At 44.2% G+C, this 20,388-nt stretch overlaps 1 protein-coding gene across 4 annotated transcripts in view; it reads left to right on the top strand.

The window, feature by feature from the left end:
- The window catches only part of LOC134927318 (phosphatidylinositol 5-phosphate 4-kinase type-2 alpha), a 261,728-nt gene that overhangs the window by 210,264 nt on the left and 31,076 nt on the right, over nucleotides 1–20,388 (top strand). For all 4 annotated transcript variants that reach the window (XM_063921582.1, XM_063921581.1, XM_063921583.1 and 1 more), the window contains 2 exons: nucleotides 13,975–14,121; nucleotides 18,337–18,375. In XM_063921582.1, coding sequence (XP_063777652.1) covers nucleotides 13,975–14,121; nucleotides 18,337–18,375 — 186 coding nt within the window. The remainder of the gene's footprint in view (nucleotides 1–13,974; nucleotides 14,122–18,336; nucleotides 18,376–20,388) is intronic.

The raw sequence follows: 20,388 nt of genomic DNA, 5'->3' as shown, positions 1-20,388 counted from the left end.
CTGTCCTGTGGATCTGTCTTCTTTCCTGATGCCAGCAGATGGTAGTCTCCATCACTCTCCGCCCCTGGTGTTATCTCCCGGCAAGATCTGACGGCTGCTGACATGGTGCAGCCTCCGACCTTCTACTCAGCCGCCTCCTGCTATTCCTACAATTGGGGGTCTGCCCGCTTGTCTCCAAGGATCACCTGTGTGCCCTATCTGTGCTCTATGGTCACAGTTCATCTTGATTCTTTATCTATTTCCTTTAAAGTATTATCTAACGCAATATGTGTTGTTTGTTTCCCTTACTTACTAGTCAGCCACACATTACCTTTTGCTGTCTTTCTTGGTTCTCACCAATGGGTTTTATTGCTGGTGAGTGCCTTGTTTTAAGGTCTTCTACAGAAAAGCTCCCACCAGCTATACTTTGTTTTTAGTGTATCGGTTCGAGATGGTGGTGGGGTCACCCACAGTGAATAAGTAGTTGATTGTTAGGTGTAAGATATGCTAATACAGGTTGAGTCTCCCTTATCCAAAATGCTTGGGACCAGAGGTATTTTGGATATGGGATTTTTCCGTATTTTGGAATAATTGCATACCATAGTGAGATATCATGGTGATGGGACCTAAATCTAAGCACAGAATGCATTTATGTTACATATACACCTTATACACACAACCTGAATGTCATTTTAGCCAATATTTTTTATAACTTTGTGCATTAAACAAAGTGTGTCTACATTCACACAATTCATTTATGTTTCATATACACCTTATACACACAGCCTGAAGGTCATTTAATACAATATTTTTAATAACTTTGTGTATTAAACAAAGTTTGTGTACATTGAGACATCAAAAATCAAAGGTTTCACTATCTCACTCTCACTCAAAAAAGTCCGTATTTCGGAATATTCCGTATTTCGGAATATATGGATATGGGATACTCAACCTGTAGTAGGGTTAGATATATGGTGTGGGGCGGTTGTTCAGGGCTATAGGTAGTCGTAGCTGGTTTTAGAGATGACGTACATAGGGTAGGTAAAAACTTTCTCTTCTTTTATGCTGAGGATCCCTGTTATATGAGCATGGTATTTCTCCTGTAAAGGATGGCACAGTGTTAGTATTTCTTTGATTGATTTGGCAATGGGCACATGGGTGATGAGTTCCTTTAAAGGTCGCGGGTGATGAGTTCCTTTAAAGGTTTGCGGCTTATGAGTTGATGCATATTATCCCTAGTAGGACACAGTAGGCCCTTATGTGATCGTCTAGTTTCAGCTGCCATTCTGATTTAAATGTTTGGGTTGTTGCGGTTGGGCTTGAATGGCACCACCTCGCCCATGCTGCACTGCCTGAGTCTCACTATCTCTATGGGGCAGGAGTAGTTTGTACCAGATAGCAGCTTTTTCCTTCAGTGCTCTCATCTTATACAGTATGGTTGTTCCTTTTGTTATTACCTTGTGCCGGCTGTATAGGGTGCTTATTGTGCTGAGCTCCTAGTTGCTATTGTGTCATTTATTTTATTCTTTGAGTGGTGATAGAGATTTTCTGTAAAGCTGTACATGAGCCATGTTATGTACAATGTGACTCCATATTCCTGTCCCTGCTGATTTCTGTTTCATATGTTTTGTATATTTTGTTATTTAAAAAAATCAGTAAAAATCATTTGACTTAATGTTTTGTTGCCTGGCAGGTCAGTGACTGTTGCAGGACGTTACTTTTAGTGTCACTTTTTTTCCAATCATGTTACAGTTTATATTGGCAAAGCATATGTACGCACAAATTATTAAAGCATTAATATTGTCAAATAGGTCAGGAACAAGCAGTATCAATGCCCTGTACTCGCATGACTTCAGAGATAGATCACTTCCTGTCCCCCCAATTGCCTTCAAATTGGGCTATCCCCTACCTAAAACATTGTAGTAAGGCGTACCTCTAACTTACCAGAACATTGGGGGTAAATTTACTAAGATGGAAGTTCTATTTAAGATGGGATGTTGTCCATAGCAACCAATCAGATTTTACTTCTCATTTATCTAGCACCTTCTAGAAGATAATACCTGGAATCCGATTTGTTGCTATGGGCAACATCTCATCTTAAATAGAACTCCCATCTTAGTAAATTTACCCCTTGGAGTCTGATATGTGCATGCAGCCCTTTTTCTCAGGACACTGTGCACCGTTCTTTAATACAGAACAAGGAAAATACATTTAATTTACCATGTAAAAATGGTGGCTGATAAAGGTGTGAGTGTGAGGACCAATCACAAGCTGGAGCGTGGAGCAGCCCCCTGGGCTAAGGGACGGGACACCTTAGTAAAATCTTTCAGTAGGTGGTAACATAGGTTAGAGCTGTGTCCAAAATGCTGAAGACCTCATTATGATGTCACTGTAATTCTTGTATAAGTGGACAGAATGCTTGAGAACTCCGTATTAGATTTAAGTAGATCTAGAAAACTAAAATGCATACATTTGGCCTCTTACCGTGTTACATTTATTTATATATAGCTCAACATATTACTTTGCGCTTTACAAATAATAAGACAAGACTGGGTAATAACAGACAGACAGATAGGTAAAAGGGCCCTGCTCACAAGCTCACAGACATTCTCACACTTTATAAAATGTACACATATTTGTGATCCCTGTACTCTGAAAATCTTATTTATTCAGGGATAAATATTTGATGTCAGTAAAAGTAGCTTGGGGAATTATAATGGAATATGGATTTACTTTTCTCATTTTGATGTTGTTTCCTTATGTAATACCAGTGAAATATTTTGGAAAATAGAGAAGTTATCTCCTTGAGCAGGCACACAACAATGGGGGTAATTCCAAGTTGATCGCAGCAGGAAATTTTTTAGCAGTTGGCCAAAACCATGTGCTCTGCAGGGGAGGCAGATATAACATGTGCAGAGAGAGTTAGATTTGGGTGGGTTATTTAGTTTCTGTGCAGGGTAAATACTGGCTGCTTTATTTTTACACTGCAAATTAGATTGCAGATTGAACACACCACACCCAAATCTAACTCTCTCTGCACATGTTAAATCTGCCCTCCCTGCAGTGCACATGGTTTTGCCCAACTGCTAAAAATTTTCCTGCTGCGATCAACTTGGAATTACCCCCAATGTGAGAATCGGTCCAGTCATGAATGGGGGATACATATGGCTATGACGAAGCAGTGATAAAAGTGGAGAAGTGAGCCAGTGGAGAAGTTGCCCATGGCAGCCAATCAGCATTGACGTAACATTTATAATTTGCATACTATAAAAGTATACAGAGTAGCTGATTGGTTGCCATGGGCAACTTCTCCACTGGCTCACTTCTCCACTTTTATCACCACTTAGTATATGTCCCCCATTAACACGTGTCACACACAACTGTTTGGGAACACTAGATGAGCTTTGGAATAAGTGTGAGAGCATACCATTACTAAGCTATTTGGGAAACAGAATTAGGAATATTTTACAAGGAGATTCTAAATCGGACAGTCACCGAGTTGAATTATGGAAAATACATTGGCCCAGATTTATCAAGCCCAGGAGAGCGCTAAATAGCACGGTGATAAAATGACCAGCCAACCAGCTCCTAACTGTCATTTTTTAACGCAGCCTGTGATATGGCAGTTAGGAGCTGATTGGTTGGTACTTTATCACCGTGCTATTTATCACTGTCCAAGGCTTGATAAATAAGGGCCATTGTAACACAGCAACATAGTTAATTAAGTTGAAAAGAGGCAAAATGCCCATCGGGTTCAACCTGTATTCTGTATTAAGCAGTGCACGTTATAATGCTCCGGCTGAACTAATGGTTTCGTACCAATTGACAAATATATTTCGTACCACTTCCAGATACTTAATGGCCATAAAAATGCTATAGCCTTTGATACTTTTTTCAGCTAGAAAACGGTCCAATACGTTTTTAAATGCATTTACAGAGTCCACCATTATTGCCTTCTCCGGCAGGGAGTTCCAAATCCTTATTGCCCTTACTGTGAAGAACCCTTTCCTACGTTTTGTAAAATACTGTGCATTTAGGACCAGGGAGAAAGAGTTGGATGAGCTGGTTTACAAGTGTAAAATAAATAATTATCTGGGGATATAATGCATAGCAGACTTGCCCAGTATTTTGAAATATGCTGGAGACTGGACCATGACGGGGGGAATTTAAAATATTCTCCTAAACTATGAGACTGAGCTGCAGGGTGATTTAGGAGACTGGGATTAGTTTGGGAACATGAGCCTGCACCAAGACTTTGGGATTTATTTAACAAAGCAGAATTTAGGAATACAGTACGTACATTTGTGTATAAAGCATTCATTTGTGTCTTGCAGCAGGCACCGTGCAGCTGTAAATCATATTCCTGTATCTCCTGTAACCTGGATTTTCAGGGAACAAAGATATTTTTCTAGTGCACAAGTAGTTATCTGTCATATGGACTCGTAGGATGTTCTCTTGAGATATAAATAATGCATGTGAAACAAATCTATATATTCAAACCAACTGGGCTCATTGTGTGCAGGTCTGTGCAGAGGAAAGACGTCCGCTCTTAATAAGCACTCGGAGCCCCCACTGAGTGCATTTAGGCTGAAAAATGTGCTGAGTTCATCATGTGTAGACTCATCAGCTGCCTGCTCTAATGTGATGAAAACAGGCTGGAACACACCACAGGTCATTTATCATGTTAGAGGTCTAACAACGTGTGCTGTATGCATGTCTCATTGTGAGACTGCTTCATGCAACACAGCTGAGTTCATTTCCAGTGATACCGGAAGCAGACTGAACTACTGTGTCCACAGGCTGGAAGAGATGCCGCTTTAGTTGTTGTTAATTATTAATCGTAGTAGTATTATTACAGTATGGTAGTAGTAGTATTATTATTTCAGATGGTTGTAGAGTGGCCATACTGTATATCCTGTTTTATGCTGTGTTTACATATGTATTTTGTGGTAAAGTTGGAAACGCTTTACATGGTGCCACAAGGGTTCTACATCGCCTAATGTTTCATGTCGGCCGCATCGGTCAGTGTATGGCCTGCAGTGTGCGACTGACAGACATTTCCCCTGTTCCTTCACATGGGAAGGAATGGGGCAGAGTCTCCTCCCAGGGGCGGAACGCTGATATCACGGCCAATACACTGTGAGAGATATCACATTATATGCTTTTGATATTGCCTAGTGTTTCCCCTCCTGGGTCGGGCGGCCATACACACTGTCCAAATTGAGCTGCATACACGGCCGAAACCAAGGGTCGTTAACAACCCACGGGGCCACACATCGCTCTTCGTCGTCTGCATACACACTGGGCGATATAGTACAATCTCTTTAGGAGCGGGAAAATGAGCTAAGTCTGTATGTACCTTTAGAGTGCAAGATAATGTAGGACAAGTACATGGTATATAAACATCGATACATTAGTGGACTAGACACTGAAATAAGCATATGGGTGGCAGAAACCAGGGGTTAGGTGCTATCGTAGGGAGTATGGAGTAGAAGATAGTCTAAGTAATAGAAGGAAAAGCACGAGGGGAAAAGGGCCCTGCTCATGAAAGCTTACATTCTAAAGGGGACGGGGCAGATGGACAAGGGTGACACAGATTGGGTAGACAGTGAGCGTGGAACAGAGGGTTAGGAGGAGAGTTGGCTGGGTTTGGTAAAGAAGTGGGTCCTGGGAGCCTGTTTGAAGTTTTGTAGAGCGGTGGAGGTGAAGAGTGTGAGGGGGAGAGGTAGAGAATTCTGGAGCAGCATGTGCAAAATCTTGGAGGTAGGAGTGGGAGGAAGTAATCAGGCAGGATAGGTAGTATTGAGGATAGACTGGAGAGGAGAGAGGCATTTGTCAGGGAGGCAAATAGGAGAAGATTACAGTAGTCCAATCTGCAGATGATCAGCGAGTGGATGAGGGTCTTAGAAGCATACAGGGTGAGAAAGGGTCTGATCCTGGAAATGTTTGAGATGTAAATGTCAGGATTATGAGAGTTACTTAATGTGTGGTTTGAAGGAGAGGGAGGAGTCAAGGATGACCACAAGGCAGAGCACTTGGAGGCTAGAGGAGATATTTATGCCATCAATAGATAATGAAATTGCTGGAAATGAGGTTATGCGGGAGGGTGGGAAGATGATCATCTTAGACATGTTTCGTTTAAGAAAGCGTTGGGACATCCAAGAAGAGATAGCATAGAGACAGTTGAGGAGAGAGAGGGGAGGGGAGGAAAGGTAGAGATGATAGTAGAAGTCAGAAGAGCTAATGAGCTCACCTAAAGAGGACGTGTAGAGAGTTAAGAGGAGATATGTGAGGGTCAGCCCCTGCAGAGGAGACATCAGGGTGTTATGCGGGACATTAATTACTGGGCATATTCTGCCTTATCTGAATTATTCTAGAGGTTTTTTATACGTTGGAGAAAACTTTTACATTTCTTAATCTACACAAGTATAATTTCTGTGTTCTCGGTACAAGCCGTGCTGTCTTTTGGAACCATGCTGAAATGCACTACATGTATTTTTATTGTTAGTGCATCATCCATGCAAACACCTCCTTTCCACTGTTATGTGCAGATATTTTCATAAAATTAGTTCCACTCCAAAAATGTAACCCAAAGTTTAATAGTATACTTCTAGCGATTTAAGGGGGTACCAAAAACGTGTACTCTGTGCAAGGTAATACATTTCAAAACAGGTATAAACATTTGGGGGTTTGGCGCAGAGTGTGTACTATACCAGTTACAGTAGAACATCGTGTGTGACCGCAGCCTAGTAATGCACAGAACAGCGCATACACATATATGTGCCTAAGCAGATATATGTGATTCCGGCAGCAACACAAAGCAATGCCTGGAGAGACGGGATAGTGGCGGTAAAGTGCGTTCTGAAGTAGGACGAGTGCAGTAAGGGCGAGTAATTATCACTCATAAACACCTGAGAAAGCTGTTTTATTAGTGGTTTCTGCTGTATCACAGTGGAATGTAAATGTACGCGAGAAGCGGGATGTGCGGGAGTTTGTGCGATAATGGCCGTATTTTTCAAGCTGCAATCATTCACAAGGCAAAATCAACCTGGTTTTGCTTGTAAATGATTGCCGCTTCAAAAATACGGCCATTATAGATGAGATCGTCCATATTGGCCTGCATGCACAAGTGACAAGGCACCAACGATGAACGAGCGTGGGGCCGCACATTTTACATCGTTGCTGCCTCCACACTGAAAGATATATCTTTCAGTAATATCGCCCAGTGTGTCGGGCCCATAACTCTGCACCCCTGCGGTGCACGTGGTTTTGCCCATTAGCTAACAATTTTGCTGCTGCGGTCAGATCTGAATTAGGCTTCCTAGCCGACCCACTGGATTCTTCTTCTGTGATGACAGCTGGGGGTTAGCGAATGTAGTGTCTAGTGTTTTTACAGGGTGTTTAGATATATATTCCCAATGCAATAAATATTTAAGACCGTTAGACATTAAAGGCCCGTACACACTATCGATAAAGTAAACAATGTTGCTTATTTTGACCCTTCCTAAGCGACGTCGTTTACGTTATCGACTAGTGTGTACACTGTAAACGGCGAGCAATGCGCGGCCCTGCATCATGTTAACGTCCCCGGGTCTCGGCCGTGCATGCAGCTCAGTTTGGACTCAAAACTGCATGTTCCGGCTGGCCACTGCATGACGTCACTGTGTGATATCACTAGCAATATCGCACAGTGTGTATGCCCGCCATTGGGTGGAATGGCCCGGGAGGGAGACACACTACGGCAGTGGTTCTCAAACTCGGTCCTCAGAACCCCACACAGTGCATGTTTTGCAAGTAACCCAGCAGGTGCACAGGTGTATTAATTACTCACTGACACATTTTAAAAGGTCCACCGGTGGAGTTAATTATTTCACTTGTGATTCTGTGAGGAGACCTGCAAAACATGCACCGTGTGGGGTCCTGAAGACCGAGTTTGAGAACCTGTGCACTAGGGCATAGGTCTGCAAACTCGGTCCTCATTACCCCACACAGTGCATGTTTTGCAGGTCTCCTCACAGAATCGCAAGTGAAATAATTAACTCCACCTGCGGACCTTTTAAAATTTGTCTTTGAGTAATTAATACACCTGTGCACCTGCTGGGTTACCTGCAAAACACCTATGTACTAGGCGATGTCACTCATCGAGCCCAGTGTGTACCCACCTCATATATATGTGTGTGTGTATATGTGTATAAGTTGTAACACTGTAGGGGTGCAAGGTGCCTTTTCCTGGGGAATATGGCAGCCTGCAGCAGCTGAGGAACAACACAAGTCCAGTTTCTGGTACAACTGACCCCGGCCAGTTTTATTGAAACAGAAAATAAAACAAACCCCAAAATAAAAATACCTTGCCTGTCCGGCACTAACTAAACATAAGATGTTCCTAACTGTCACTAAACAAAACACAGAGTTCTTCAGTACATACTGTATAGCTTACTTGCATCAGAAAGCGTGTCTCTCACACACAGATCCTGCAGCCTTCCCAGGCAGTCTGCCCATACTAATCAGGTTAGAAGCACTATATCACTCTTACACAGCTGAAACCCTGATTAGCCCTCTGTGAGGCCAAAGACCCGAACTGGGCCCAATGTCTAGAACTCGCCTTATCTCTCTCTCAGAGCCTTTTCCCAGCTTTTACAGCAAACTGAAAAGGTTCAGACAAAACAAAAAGCATTTTTCCTAGAAGTTAACATTTTCTAAAACATGTAAGACAAGAACCTGGGACAAATATACCTGCCCTCAAACACTATCCCAGTGTTCTTGTCACATATCCCCCTCCCCTGTTTCGACCTAGGGGCCGGAACACTTGTAGCCCCCAAACAGAAGATGCGAGACAATGCATCTGCGTTGGCCAATTGTGTTCCCGGTCTATGTTCGACAGTAAACTTAAAGTCCTGCAACGCTAGAAACCATCTAGTTACACGAGCATTCTTGCCTCTATTTACATACATCCATTTTAAAGGGGCATGGTCTGTCACTAGTCTGAATTGTCTACCCAAGAGGTAATATCTCAAGGTATCTAGTGCCCACTTAATGGCCAAAGCCTCCTTTTCCACAATGGCATACCTTTTTTCATGCTCATTGAGTTTCCTACTCAAATAAATGATAGGGTGTTCGTCCCCATCTCTGGTTTGGGACAGCACAGCACCTATCCCTACCTCTGAGGCATCTGTCTGTACCACAAATTCTTTTGAAAAATCTGGTGTTATCAACACCGGTTGTGAACACAAAGCCACTTTTAATGCTTGGAACGCCTTTTCTGCATCAGGGTTCCATTTCACCACCTTTGACTGCTTCCCTTTGGTAAGGTCTGACAACGGCACCGCTGTGGTCGCAAAATTAGGAATAAACCGTCTATAGTACCCAGTAATTCCCAAAAAAGCCCTTACCTGTTTTTTATTCACTGGACGAGGCCAGTTTTGAATAGCATCAACTTTATTCAATTGGGGCCTAATCAGACCTCTGCCTATGGTGAAGCCCAAGTATTTGACCTCCTCCATTGCGAGGCAGCACTTCTTTGGGTTAGCAGTTAACCCTGCCTCTCTGATTGAGTCCAGTACTGCTTGTACTTTAACCAAATGGGACCCCCAGTCTGTACTGTGAATTACCACATCATCCAAATAGGCAGCTGCATATTTTCTATGGGGCCTCAAAATTTTATCCATCGCCCGTTGAAAGGTTGCTGGAGCCCCATGCAACCCAAAGGGTAACATCTTATACTGGTACAGCCCCTCCGGAACCGAAAAGGCTGTTTTTTCTTTGGCGCTATCAGATAAAGGTATTTGCCAGTAACCTTTGGTCAGGTCCAATGTGGTGAGAAACCTGGCTGTTCCCAGCCTTTCTACAAGCTCATCCACACGGGGCATGGGGTATGCGTCAAACTTGGACACCTCATTTAACTTACGAAAGTCATTACAGAAGCGTATGCTACCGTCGGGCTTCGGGATGAGCACTATGGGACTGGACCACTCACTGTTAGACTCCTCTATGACTCCAAGTTCTAACATGGTTTTAACTTCCTTAGAAATAGCTTCTCGCTGAGCTTCAGGAATCCTATATGGCTTTAAATGAACCCTGACCCCTGGTTCTGTGACAATGTCATGTTTTATTATGGTCGTTCGGCCAGGCAGCTCTGAAAATACCTCCCTATTTTGGATGAGAAATTCTTTAACCTGATTGTTCTGATCAGCTGATAATGTCTCTGACACCTTCACTGCGGGAAGCAACCGGGGTGAAGACACCGAAGGGCAAGGCTCCGCTGACAGAGACAACCTATCTTTCCAGGGTTTGATTAAGTTAACATGGTAGATCTGTTCGGGTTTTCTCTTTCCCGGCTGGTATACTTTGTAATTAACCTCATTCACTTTTTCCCTAATCTCAAATGGACCCTGCCATTTAGCTAGGAATTTGCTTTCCACAGTGGGTACCAAAACAAGAACTCTATCTCCAGGAGCAAATTCCCGTATCTTGGCACTCCGGTTATAGACCCTCTGTTGAGCACTTTGGGCCTGTTCCATGTGCTCTCTGACAACAGGTACCACGGCTGCAATCCTATCCTGCATTTGTGTTACATGCTCAATAACGCTTCTATAAGGAGTGGGCTGTCCTTCCCACGTCTCTTTGGCAATATCCAACAGCCCTCTGGGGTGTCTACCATACAACAAATCAAATGGAGAAAACCCCGTAGAGGACTGAGGGACTTCTCTGATGGCCATTAACAAGTAGGGCAACAAACAATCCCAGTTTTTCCCATCTCTCTCAACAACCTTTTTTAACATACTTTTTAATGTTTTATTAAACCTTTCCACCAACCCGTCAGTTTGGGGATGGTAGATGGACGTCCTGAGGTGAGTGACCTTAAATAACTTGCACAATTCTTTCATGATCCTTGACATAAATGGAGTACCTTGGTCAGTCAAAATTTCTTTTGGTATTCCCACTCTACTAAATACCTGCACCAGCTCCCTAGCTATCGCCTTGGTTGTGATAGTGCGTAAAGGGACAGCCTCAGGATATCGAGTGGCATAGTCCATAATTACCAGGATATACTGATGGCCCCGAGCAGACTTTAACAAGGGCCCCACGAGATCCATGGCTATTCTGTCAAACGGGACCTCTATAATAGGCATGGGAACTAGTGGGCTCCTGAAATGGGGTCTAGGGGCATGATACTGGCATTCAGGACAGGAAGAACAATATTCAGACACTTCTTTATAAACCCCTGGCCAAAAGAACCTTTGTAAAACTCTTTCAGTGGTTTTTTCTGCCCCTAAATGTCCTGCGGTAACGTGACTATGAGCTAAATCTAGTACCGTTCTCCGATAAGGCTGGGGAACTACCAGCTGTTCCACCACATCCTCACCCCTTTTGACAATGTGGTACAAGAGCTCATTACAGATGGCCATGTGGGGATACGTAACCCTGTCACCTGGTACCACAGGTTCCCCATTAACAATCTTAACATTCTCTCTAGCCTTTATTAAGGTAGGATCCTTTAACTGTTCAGACGCAAACAGATCCTTCTTTACCTCCAGGTCAGGCACGCTTTCAGTTCTAACTACTATGTCTCTGTTCCCGGCAAGAGGGTCCTCACTGGACTCCCCATCTGTCACTTCCCCAGCCAAACTAGCAAAAGGCAAAGGGACAGAAAGTTCCGAAGACCCACGTACATCCATAAAATCACCGGTATTATCAACTGGCTTTTTACTTCTCACATCTGTTGATAACCGTGATTCCCACAGTTTCCAAAAATGAGGAAAATCCCTCCCTATTATGGCCTCATGCACCAAGGTAGGGACCAGTCCCACTTTAACCATTGCTGACCCACAACAAGTTTCTATATTCACCTCAGCAGTGGCATAATGTTGGGTATCCCCATGTATGCAAGTTACCCCAATAGGTATTTGCTGGACCTTTAAGGGGTTCACTAACCCAGCTTTCACGAGGGTAACTAAACTTCCTGAATCTAGCAAGGCCTCTACCCGGTTACCTTCTAAGAACACATCACACATTTGTTTTTCCAGCTCAGGTGAAGGTACCACAGTACAAGCTAACCTAGCAAAGAAAGACATTCTGCGACATTCAAAGGCAGCATCACATTGCATGGGTTCTTGCGTGACTGGGCAATTGGCAATAACATGACCTGGCATACCACACCTAAAACATTTAACCACACGATTATCAACCCATTTGGGCAGCATAGACCGTTCTAGCCCCATTGGCCTGTTTCCAGGGCCAGTGTTTACAGTCTCTCCAGCCTTGCGTTCTCTTAACCGCCCAGCAACGTTTTCCCACGGAACAGTCTTACCAGTCTTTACTGAAGGGCGCTGTCGAGGACCTATGGGTTGCTGGGTGGTCATCAGTAGTTCCTCTGCTGCCAAATACCTCTCTACCATGTCCACTAATTGGTCAGCAGTACCCGGGTTTCCATGGCTCACCCACTTGCGCAGGACCATGGGCAAAGATCTCAAGTAGCGGTCCATGACGACTCTTTCCACCATCTGGGGACCAGTTAATGTCTCTGGCTGCAGCCATTTTTTTGTTAGCCGAATAAGGTCGTGCATCTGGGAGCGCGGAGGCTTCTCCATGGCGTACAGCCAACGGTGCACCCGTTGTGCTCGTACTGACAGCGTGACTCCCAGGCGGGTCAGGATCTCAGTCTTTAGTTTATCATAGTCCCGAGCCTCAGCAGGGCTTAAATCAAAGTAAGCTTTTTGGGGCTCACCTGACAGGAAAGGTGCCAGCAGACTGGCCCACTGTGCTTTCGGCCAGTTCTCACGCTCGGCAGTCCTTTCAAACGTGGTCAGATAGGCCTCCACATCATCAGCCTCTGTCATTTTCTGCAGGAAGTGACTGGCTCGTATAGAACTAGAGCTGGTTGGAGCACTGACGGCCACATCTCCAACCCGAGCTGCAAGTCTCTGCACCACTTCTGTTAAGGCCTCTCTATCCTGACGCTGTTGCCTGTAAAGTTCATCAACAACTGCCTGCTGTTGTCTCTTATTTTCCTCCATTGCCACCTGCTGTAGTCTCCAATTTTCCTCCATTGCCACCTGCTGCTGTCGGTTGGCCTCCTGCTGAGCCGCTGTAGCTTGCAGCAAGGCTTTAAGCAGATCCTCCATGTCGACAGATTTTTCAGGCGGCTTTGCAGCTGCTTTCACCCAGGACATATATCAAACCCTCAGGGGTGAGTCTCAGTAACTTCACACTGGGCTGTATCTGCATAAACCACCGTTTTCTGCAGGCCTCACAAAGCTGCTGCTTTCACTTATGCGCAGAACGGCCTGCTCGCATTCTCCACCAAGTTGTAACACTGTAGGGGTGCAAGGTGCCTTTTCCTGGGGAATATGGCAGCCTGCAGCAGCTGAGGAACAACACAAGTCCAGTTTCTGGTACAACTGACCCCGGCCAGTTTTATTGAAACAGAAAATAAAACAAACCCCAAAATAAAAATACCTTGCCTGTCCGGCACTAACTAAACATAAGATGTTCCTAACTGTCACTAAACAAAACACAGAGTTCTTCAGTACATACTGTATAGCTTACTTGCATCAGAAAGCGTGTCTCTCACACACAGATCCTGCAGCCTTCCCAGGCAGTCTGCCCATACTAATCAGGTTAGAAGCACTATATCACTCTTACACAGCTGAAACCCTGATTAGCCCTCTGTGAGGCCAAAGACCCGAACTGGGCCCAATGTCTAGAACTCGCCTTATCTCTCTCTCAGAGCCTTTTCCCAGCTTTTACAGCAAACTGAAAAGGTTCAGACAAAACAAAAAGCATTTTTCCTAGAAGTTAACATTTTCTAAAACATGTAAGACAAGAACCTGGGACAAATATACCTGCCCTCAAACACTATCCCAGTGTTCTTGTCACAATATATATATATATATATATATATATATATATATATATATAATATAATATGAATGTTTCCTATGCTGTTTATGTACACCTACTCTCCCTTATTTTCTGTCCCTGTGTTTTTGCCTGCAGTATATAGTGGAATGTCACGGGAACACACTTCTTCCGCAGTTTTTAGGCATGTACCGACTAAACGTGGATGGATTAGAGACCTACATGATTGTCACAAGGAACGTATTTAGTCACCGTCTTTCCGTGTATAGAAAATATGATTTAAAGGTAGGTCCCTTACGTTCTTATATACTTGTGTAATGCTTCCATATTTTTGGCCAGACACTAAAATGTACCCTCATCTTGTTCGGTGTACCAAGAGTCATAAGCACATGAAGACATTTGTTTGGGATTCTATGGGGACACTTAACTCCATAAACATAAAAGAAAACATAACCATAGAAGCCAGTGGAACAGCTGCTAGAGCAGGGCTGGCCAAACCGGTCCTCGAGATCTACCAACAGTTCATGTTTTCCAGGCCTCCTGGAGACCTGTAGAATTGTCAGTTGGGAATGAATGCAGCACATCTTAATTAGTAATGACTACACCTGTGCACCAGCTAGGTGATCTGGAAAATGTGTACTGTTGGTAGATCTCGAGGACTGGTTTGGCCAGCCCTGTGCTAGAGCCATAAAAGTAACATTCAGTCTACAGTCCGCTTTGATCATCTGTATAAGTAAATTGCAGGTTCTAACCAGCATGCAAAGACAAAAAATAATAATTTATCTAATTGAAACTGTATCTTTATTTTAAAATAATTATAATCCGCTATAAAAGTGTAGTGAGCCTTCTTTCCTTCAACTGCCTAAAAGGGCTTTGGCTCGCTAAGAATGGGTGTATTTCACCAGGGCTGCCATCAGAAATAGTGGGGACTAACAAAATGATTATTACATATAGGTGGAATGTTGCGGACCTACAGGAACGGTACACAGAGTGCTGCTGCGCAGTTGAAGGCTTGTTTTATGAAGTCTTCACTCTACAGCTCTACAGGTATAGGTAGTAGGAGCCAAGGGTGGGCCCCCCTCTTTGTAAGGGCCTGGGACACCAGTTTCCCCTGATGGCTGCCCTGTATTTCATTGGCGCGGGGGATATATCTGTGAACCACGCTATTCACAGATATATAATGTCGACCGTGCAGCAGGGCAGGTGCAGATTTGTCTTGCAGATATATCGTTACATCTGCGGGTGTGTACGGCGTCAGACTGAGTGAACAGAATCCATGGCATATAATGTCACAAGTGGGCGGGCATATTCAAATTGGGCCAAACATATTGGGCGGACGATTGGTAAGTGTGTATGCACAAGATCGCTTGAGCAGAAACCTTAACAAACGTTAGATTGGTCACCGTGTCAGCCAAGTGTGTAGCCGGCATTATTCAGACATGCAAAAATGTGACAAGTAGACACAAAACAAACCCAAAACTCAGTAACACCCCTCTCACACCGCACATATAACCTGGTATTGACCCAGTATATTACCAGGTCGATGTGCGGTGTTAAAGGGGTCACTGCTGAATTCCCTGGTCGCCTTACCCACTAGTTCAACCCGGGAATAAAGAAGGGTAATTACCGGGTCAGGTGCAGTGTGAACGGGTTGCCGGGTCGATGCGACCCTGGACCCGTTTACAGTATAGGCAGAGGCGGCCTGGAAATGATCTCATCTCCCAGCGCCCACACCGTGGTCCCCGCCCCCGATGGCAACCCAATCCGGCATATTGCCTGGTCGGTAAGCCAGTATGTAAGTGTCCAGTGCCGGGTCACACCCCAGAAGGATCCGTTTCCAATTCCCGGGTGTGATCCTGTATTACGATGTGAAAGGGGTACAAATGTGACCTACGTTTATTAAATGTCTGCTCAGATGTACAAATGTATCCTTTTCTTAGACTACAGCTATGTGTTTATGCCAACCACATAATTCACATATATTCCCATAATTCAAGCAACAAAACTGGAAAAAAAGTGTCACTGATTAAACACTGTTGAAAACGTTGGAGTGGAAAATCAGGTTGCTGATGCTGCTTCCCATACAGCTGGGTGTGCTGTAACTCTGTCCTGCGGAATTTCTGCAATCAAGCCGACAAGTGTTCTTCAGCCATGTGTTGTGACGTCCTGGGATAGTGTTTCCTAGGGCAAAAGGGATGAGCATCTTGTATCTTGCAATCAACAAGTACTATTCAATTGAACTTGTCGTGAACTTCATAAATTATTCAAAGGAACTCTCTCTAATCTCGTTCAAAAAATGATGATTTACAGTCCTATTTGTGGAAAGGGTGGATCCTCTATAATGTGTACATGCTGGGTAAAACTAAATCAAATTTAGCTTTCAAATATTTTGTTAGAAACGGCCATTGAAATGTTTTGATGCTCCCTTTATGTAGTAGGGCGTGTCTATATAGCGCTTTTAAGGGAGCACAAAGTAACAAAGGTACATTGTTCAGCGTTGCCATAGTATCGCATTGCAGCTCTGTTGTACAATGTAGTATTAATGCCCACTTCATTATTAGCCTCTCCCAAATATTTTGTATAGTGTCCTATTTGGACCTAATAAAGGTATAACACAAAAATGAAAATAGTGATTTTAATTTCTATGACATCAGTATGTATGAATCAACCGATTAATTAATCAATCAATCAATCAATCAATCCACACAGTGCATTACTGCAAAGTAGGGATGGCCATTGGTGGGATATCCATCATGGTTACCATCGATGGTACAATTGATGTATAAACTCAGTGGTGTAAAACCATCTGTAAGGAAACCATTGATGATTTTACACATCGATGGTTGTCCCTGCATTATTGTAAAATGAACTGCGGGCCAATCAGAGCCCAGGGGCGTGACATTGCGAATGTAAGGGGGCGGAGCTAAATTTCGTGCTCTGATACTTTTAAGAAAGAAAAAATTGGTAGCACTGAACCATCGATGGCGGGAAACCATCTTATTCTCCCCATCGATGGTAAAAGCATTTTACATCGGTCGTAGACCATCGATGATTTAGAAACATCGATGGTCGGTGGCCATCCCTACTGCAAAAAAAAGTCTTACAAGCTGTCAGCCACTTTGCTCGGTTATAGCAGCATTTCCTTCCTAACGTGGAAACCTGCTTCAGTGGAATAGACTTACAGATGTGTCCTCATACATCTAGCCTCAATACGCCACTCAGCGCAAGATGACAGGCGTGAGTGGGCTGCCAGGTCCCGCACAACTCTGCTAGCGTCAGGCGTCTTTTGTGTCCTTATAAATCATTGCTGCAGTCGCGTCAAACAGACCCTCACAGTGCAACAGGTCCAGTGCAACTCTGCGAACATTGGGTGTCTTTTTGTGGAAAATGCGTCTTAGTTGCAATGTCATGTGACTAGGACGTACCAAGAGACTGTGCTGATTAATGTGATATTTAACTGAGTTTGTGTACAGTGCCAATCCAAAAGGAAGATGTCATAGAAAAAAAAAACAGCTGCTGCATCATAGGATTTAGTATACAGATTCAGAGACTCAGTCTTACACAGATATACAAGTGCCGCATATCAAATTAATCAGCACAGTCTCCTGGTGCGTCCTAGTCGCGACTAAGATGCATTTTTGAAAAAAACAGACACTCAACGCTAGCAGAGTGTCGCGGGTCCTGCGAGAGGAGCCGTTTGGCACAACTGCAGCCCTGATGTATGCTTTTTCGTAGGTATAAACACTCCAGTTATCTATTGTATATTATTCAGCTCAGTAATACACAAGATCAGTATGAGATTCTGGCAGGCGAAATACCGATGCCGGAATCCCGGAGTTTAAAAGACCGACAGGGGTGAGTTAAGGGTGTTCTACCCTTGCCCCACCCCCCTAACCCCAACCTTCCCCACTTTGTGCCTAACCCTAACCACCCCCTGGAGGTGCCTAAACCTAACCTCCCGTCCCCGCTGCCTAAACCTAACCCTCCTGCCCCGTAGCCTAACCCCAACTCCCCCCCTCCCCCCGGGAGCACCCTAACCCCCCAGGACGCAGCCTAAACCTAACACCCCCTTCCCCCGAGAGGCTTACCTGTGCAGCGCCGTGGTGCCTCCACGTTCGGGATCCCGGTTGTCGGAATTCCGGCACCGGGATGTTGCCCCCTCTCTGAATGCTGGTGTCAGGTTCCCAACAGCTTCCCTAATACACAGCATGCTGTGCTGACACTGTCACAGCTGGCTCCTCGGTAATGCAGAGGTAAATACCTCGCCCAGGCTCTGGGAGTCGCCAGGAGCTCTCTCAATATCCCTTCCTTATGTCAGTGACTTCAGCCTGTCAGCTACTCCTTGCTCCGGGGGTGGTCATGGTTATGTTCCTCAGGCCTAGCTTCTTACTTTTGTTCATAGGATGGACATTTTTTTTCCAGAATTTTTATGATACAGTTATCTAAAAATAAAAATACTTTGGTAGAAATATTGTTTTAACAACACCCTCTGTTTCCTAGGGCTCCACTGTGGCAAGAGAAGCCAGTGACAAGGAAAAGGTATACTGTTTATTTCAATATTTGACCATGATGTGAAGCTCAAGAGCAGTGTAATGGTGTCCGGTGTGTAACAGCATGGTCCACCGTGGGGCAACCCACTCTCTCATCAAGACCGTGGGGGCAAATGTGTCAGCAAAACACCTCTCAGCACTATTACAGCTCCCGCTTCACCGTTTTTTTGTTGCGATGCAGGAAGCTATAGCGCCGGAATGTATTACTATGTCAGTGTTATGGGGAAGGCAAACATCTCCCTTCCTGTGATTCCTGCATTTCCAGTATCGCATCACAGTAGCGCTGACGCCATATGTAATGGCTCCTGGCGGTCACATTGTGCATATGCCAGATTAGGAAAACTGAAATGTAATTTGGCAAAGACAGCGCATGCACGATGATGTACACCGGAATGGCGGTACATGTAAGTAACCATAGCACCATCCTTAGATAGACTACCTTTAAATAAAATTTGGAGAAGCGGCAATAACTCCGGAGAAGTAGCTATAACAATGAAATTAGGGGTTTTCACCGCTCAATACATTTACCCATATGTGTTCCAGACTGGAGTAGGAGTCAGTCCTCTATGTACATGGATGCAGAAGGCATTGTGTGGCTGCATCTTCTACCCTCTTTACCATAGAACACTTGTATCACCTGTCTAGTTTATTCTGGCAGCTCTGGAACCTTTGTCTATCAGACTACAATGGGGACTCCGGGGGTTGGGATAGAAAGTGCGGCATTGGATCTACCAAGCTGATAAGCCTTGCTAGCTGTGAACTGCATAACAGTTTAACACCTTTCCAAGCTGTTCCAGAGAGACGAAAGAACAACCTTCGTTATAAAAAATAGACAAACTGTGATATTCCTTTACTGACATGCTGACCTTCTGAGCTCAGAATAATTCCTTTTCCGAGACCTTTATGGTCTGTTATAGCTCTACTCTCTGTTCTGTCTTTTGTAGCAGTGATGCCATTGTTCTCAGAGGTCACGTAAGATCCTTTGTAACTCCCTATGCTGCCCAGTTTGTGAGATGCCTCCTCTCCAGGTTTTCCAAAGTCGCTTCAAAACATGTCTGTTTACTCAGAAATTTTGCAGCTAATGATTCATTTAATTATATTTATTAGTGATGTGCACCGGACATTTTTCGGGTTTTGTGTTTTGGTTTTGGATTCGGTTCCGCGGCCGTGTTTTGGATTCGGACGCGTTTTGGCAAAACCTCCCTGAAAAATTTTTGTCGGATTCGGGTGTGTTTTGGATTCGGGTGTTTTTTTACAAAAAATCCTCAACAACAGCTTAAATCATAGAATTTGGGGGTAATTTTGATCCCATAGTATTATTAACCTCAATAACCATAATTTCCACTAATTTCCAGTCTATTCTGAACACCTCACACCTCACAATATTATTTTTAGTCCTAAAATTTGCACAGAGGTCGCTGAATGACTAAGCTAAGCGACCCAAGTGGCTGACACAAACACCTGGCCCATCTAGGAGTGGCACTGCAGTGTCAGACAGGATGGCAGATTTAAAAAATAGTCCCCAAACAGCACATGATGCAAAGAAAAAAAGAGGTGCACCAAGGTCGCTGGATGGTTAAGCTAAGCGACCCAAGTGGCCGACACAAACAACTGGCCCATCTAGGAGTGGCACTGCAGTGTCAGACAGGATGGCAGATTTAAAAAATAGTCCCCAAACAGCACATAATGCAAAGATTAATTAAAGAAAAAAGGTGGAAGATGGAATTGTCCTTGGGCCCTCCCACCCACCCTTATGTTGTATAAACAGGACATGCACACTTTAACGAACCCATCATTTCAGCGACAGGGTCTGCCACACGACTGTGACTGAAATGACTGGTTGGTTTGGGCCCCCACCAAAAAAGAAGCAATCAATCTCTCCTTGCACAAACTGGCTCTACAGAGGCAAGATGTCCACCTCATCATCATCCTCCGATTTCTCACCCCTTTCACTGTGTACATTCCCCTCACAGATTATTAATTCGTCCCCACTGGAATCCAC

Source organism: Pseudophryne corroboree, chromosome 5, assembly GCF_028390025.1.
Source record: "Pseudophryne corroboree isolate aPseCor3 chromosome 5, aPseCor3.hap2, whole genome shotgun sequence".
NCBI classification, from domain to species: domain Eukaryota; kingdom Metazoa; phylum Chordata; class Amphibia; order Anura; family Myobatrachidae; genus Pseudophryne; species Pseudophryne corroboree.
The sequence above is the reverse complement of the archived record's forward strand: the minus strand, read 5'-3'. Positions and strand labels throughout refer to the sequence as shown.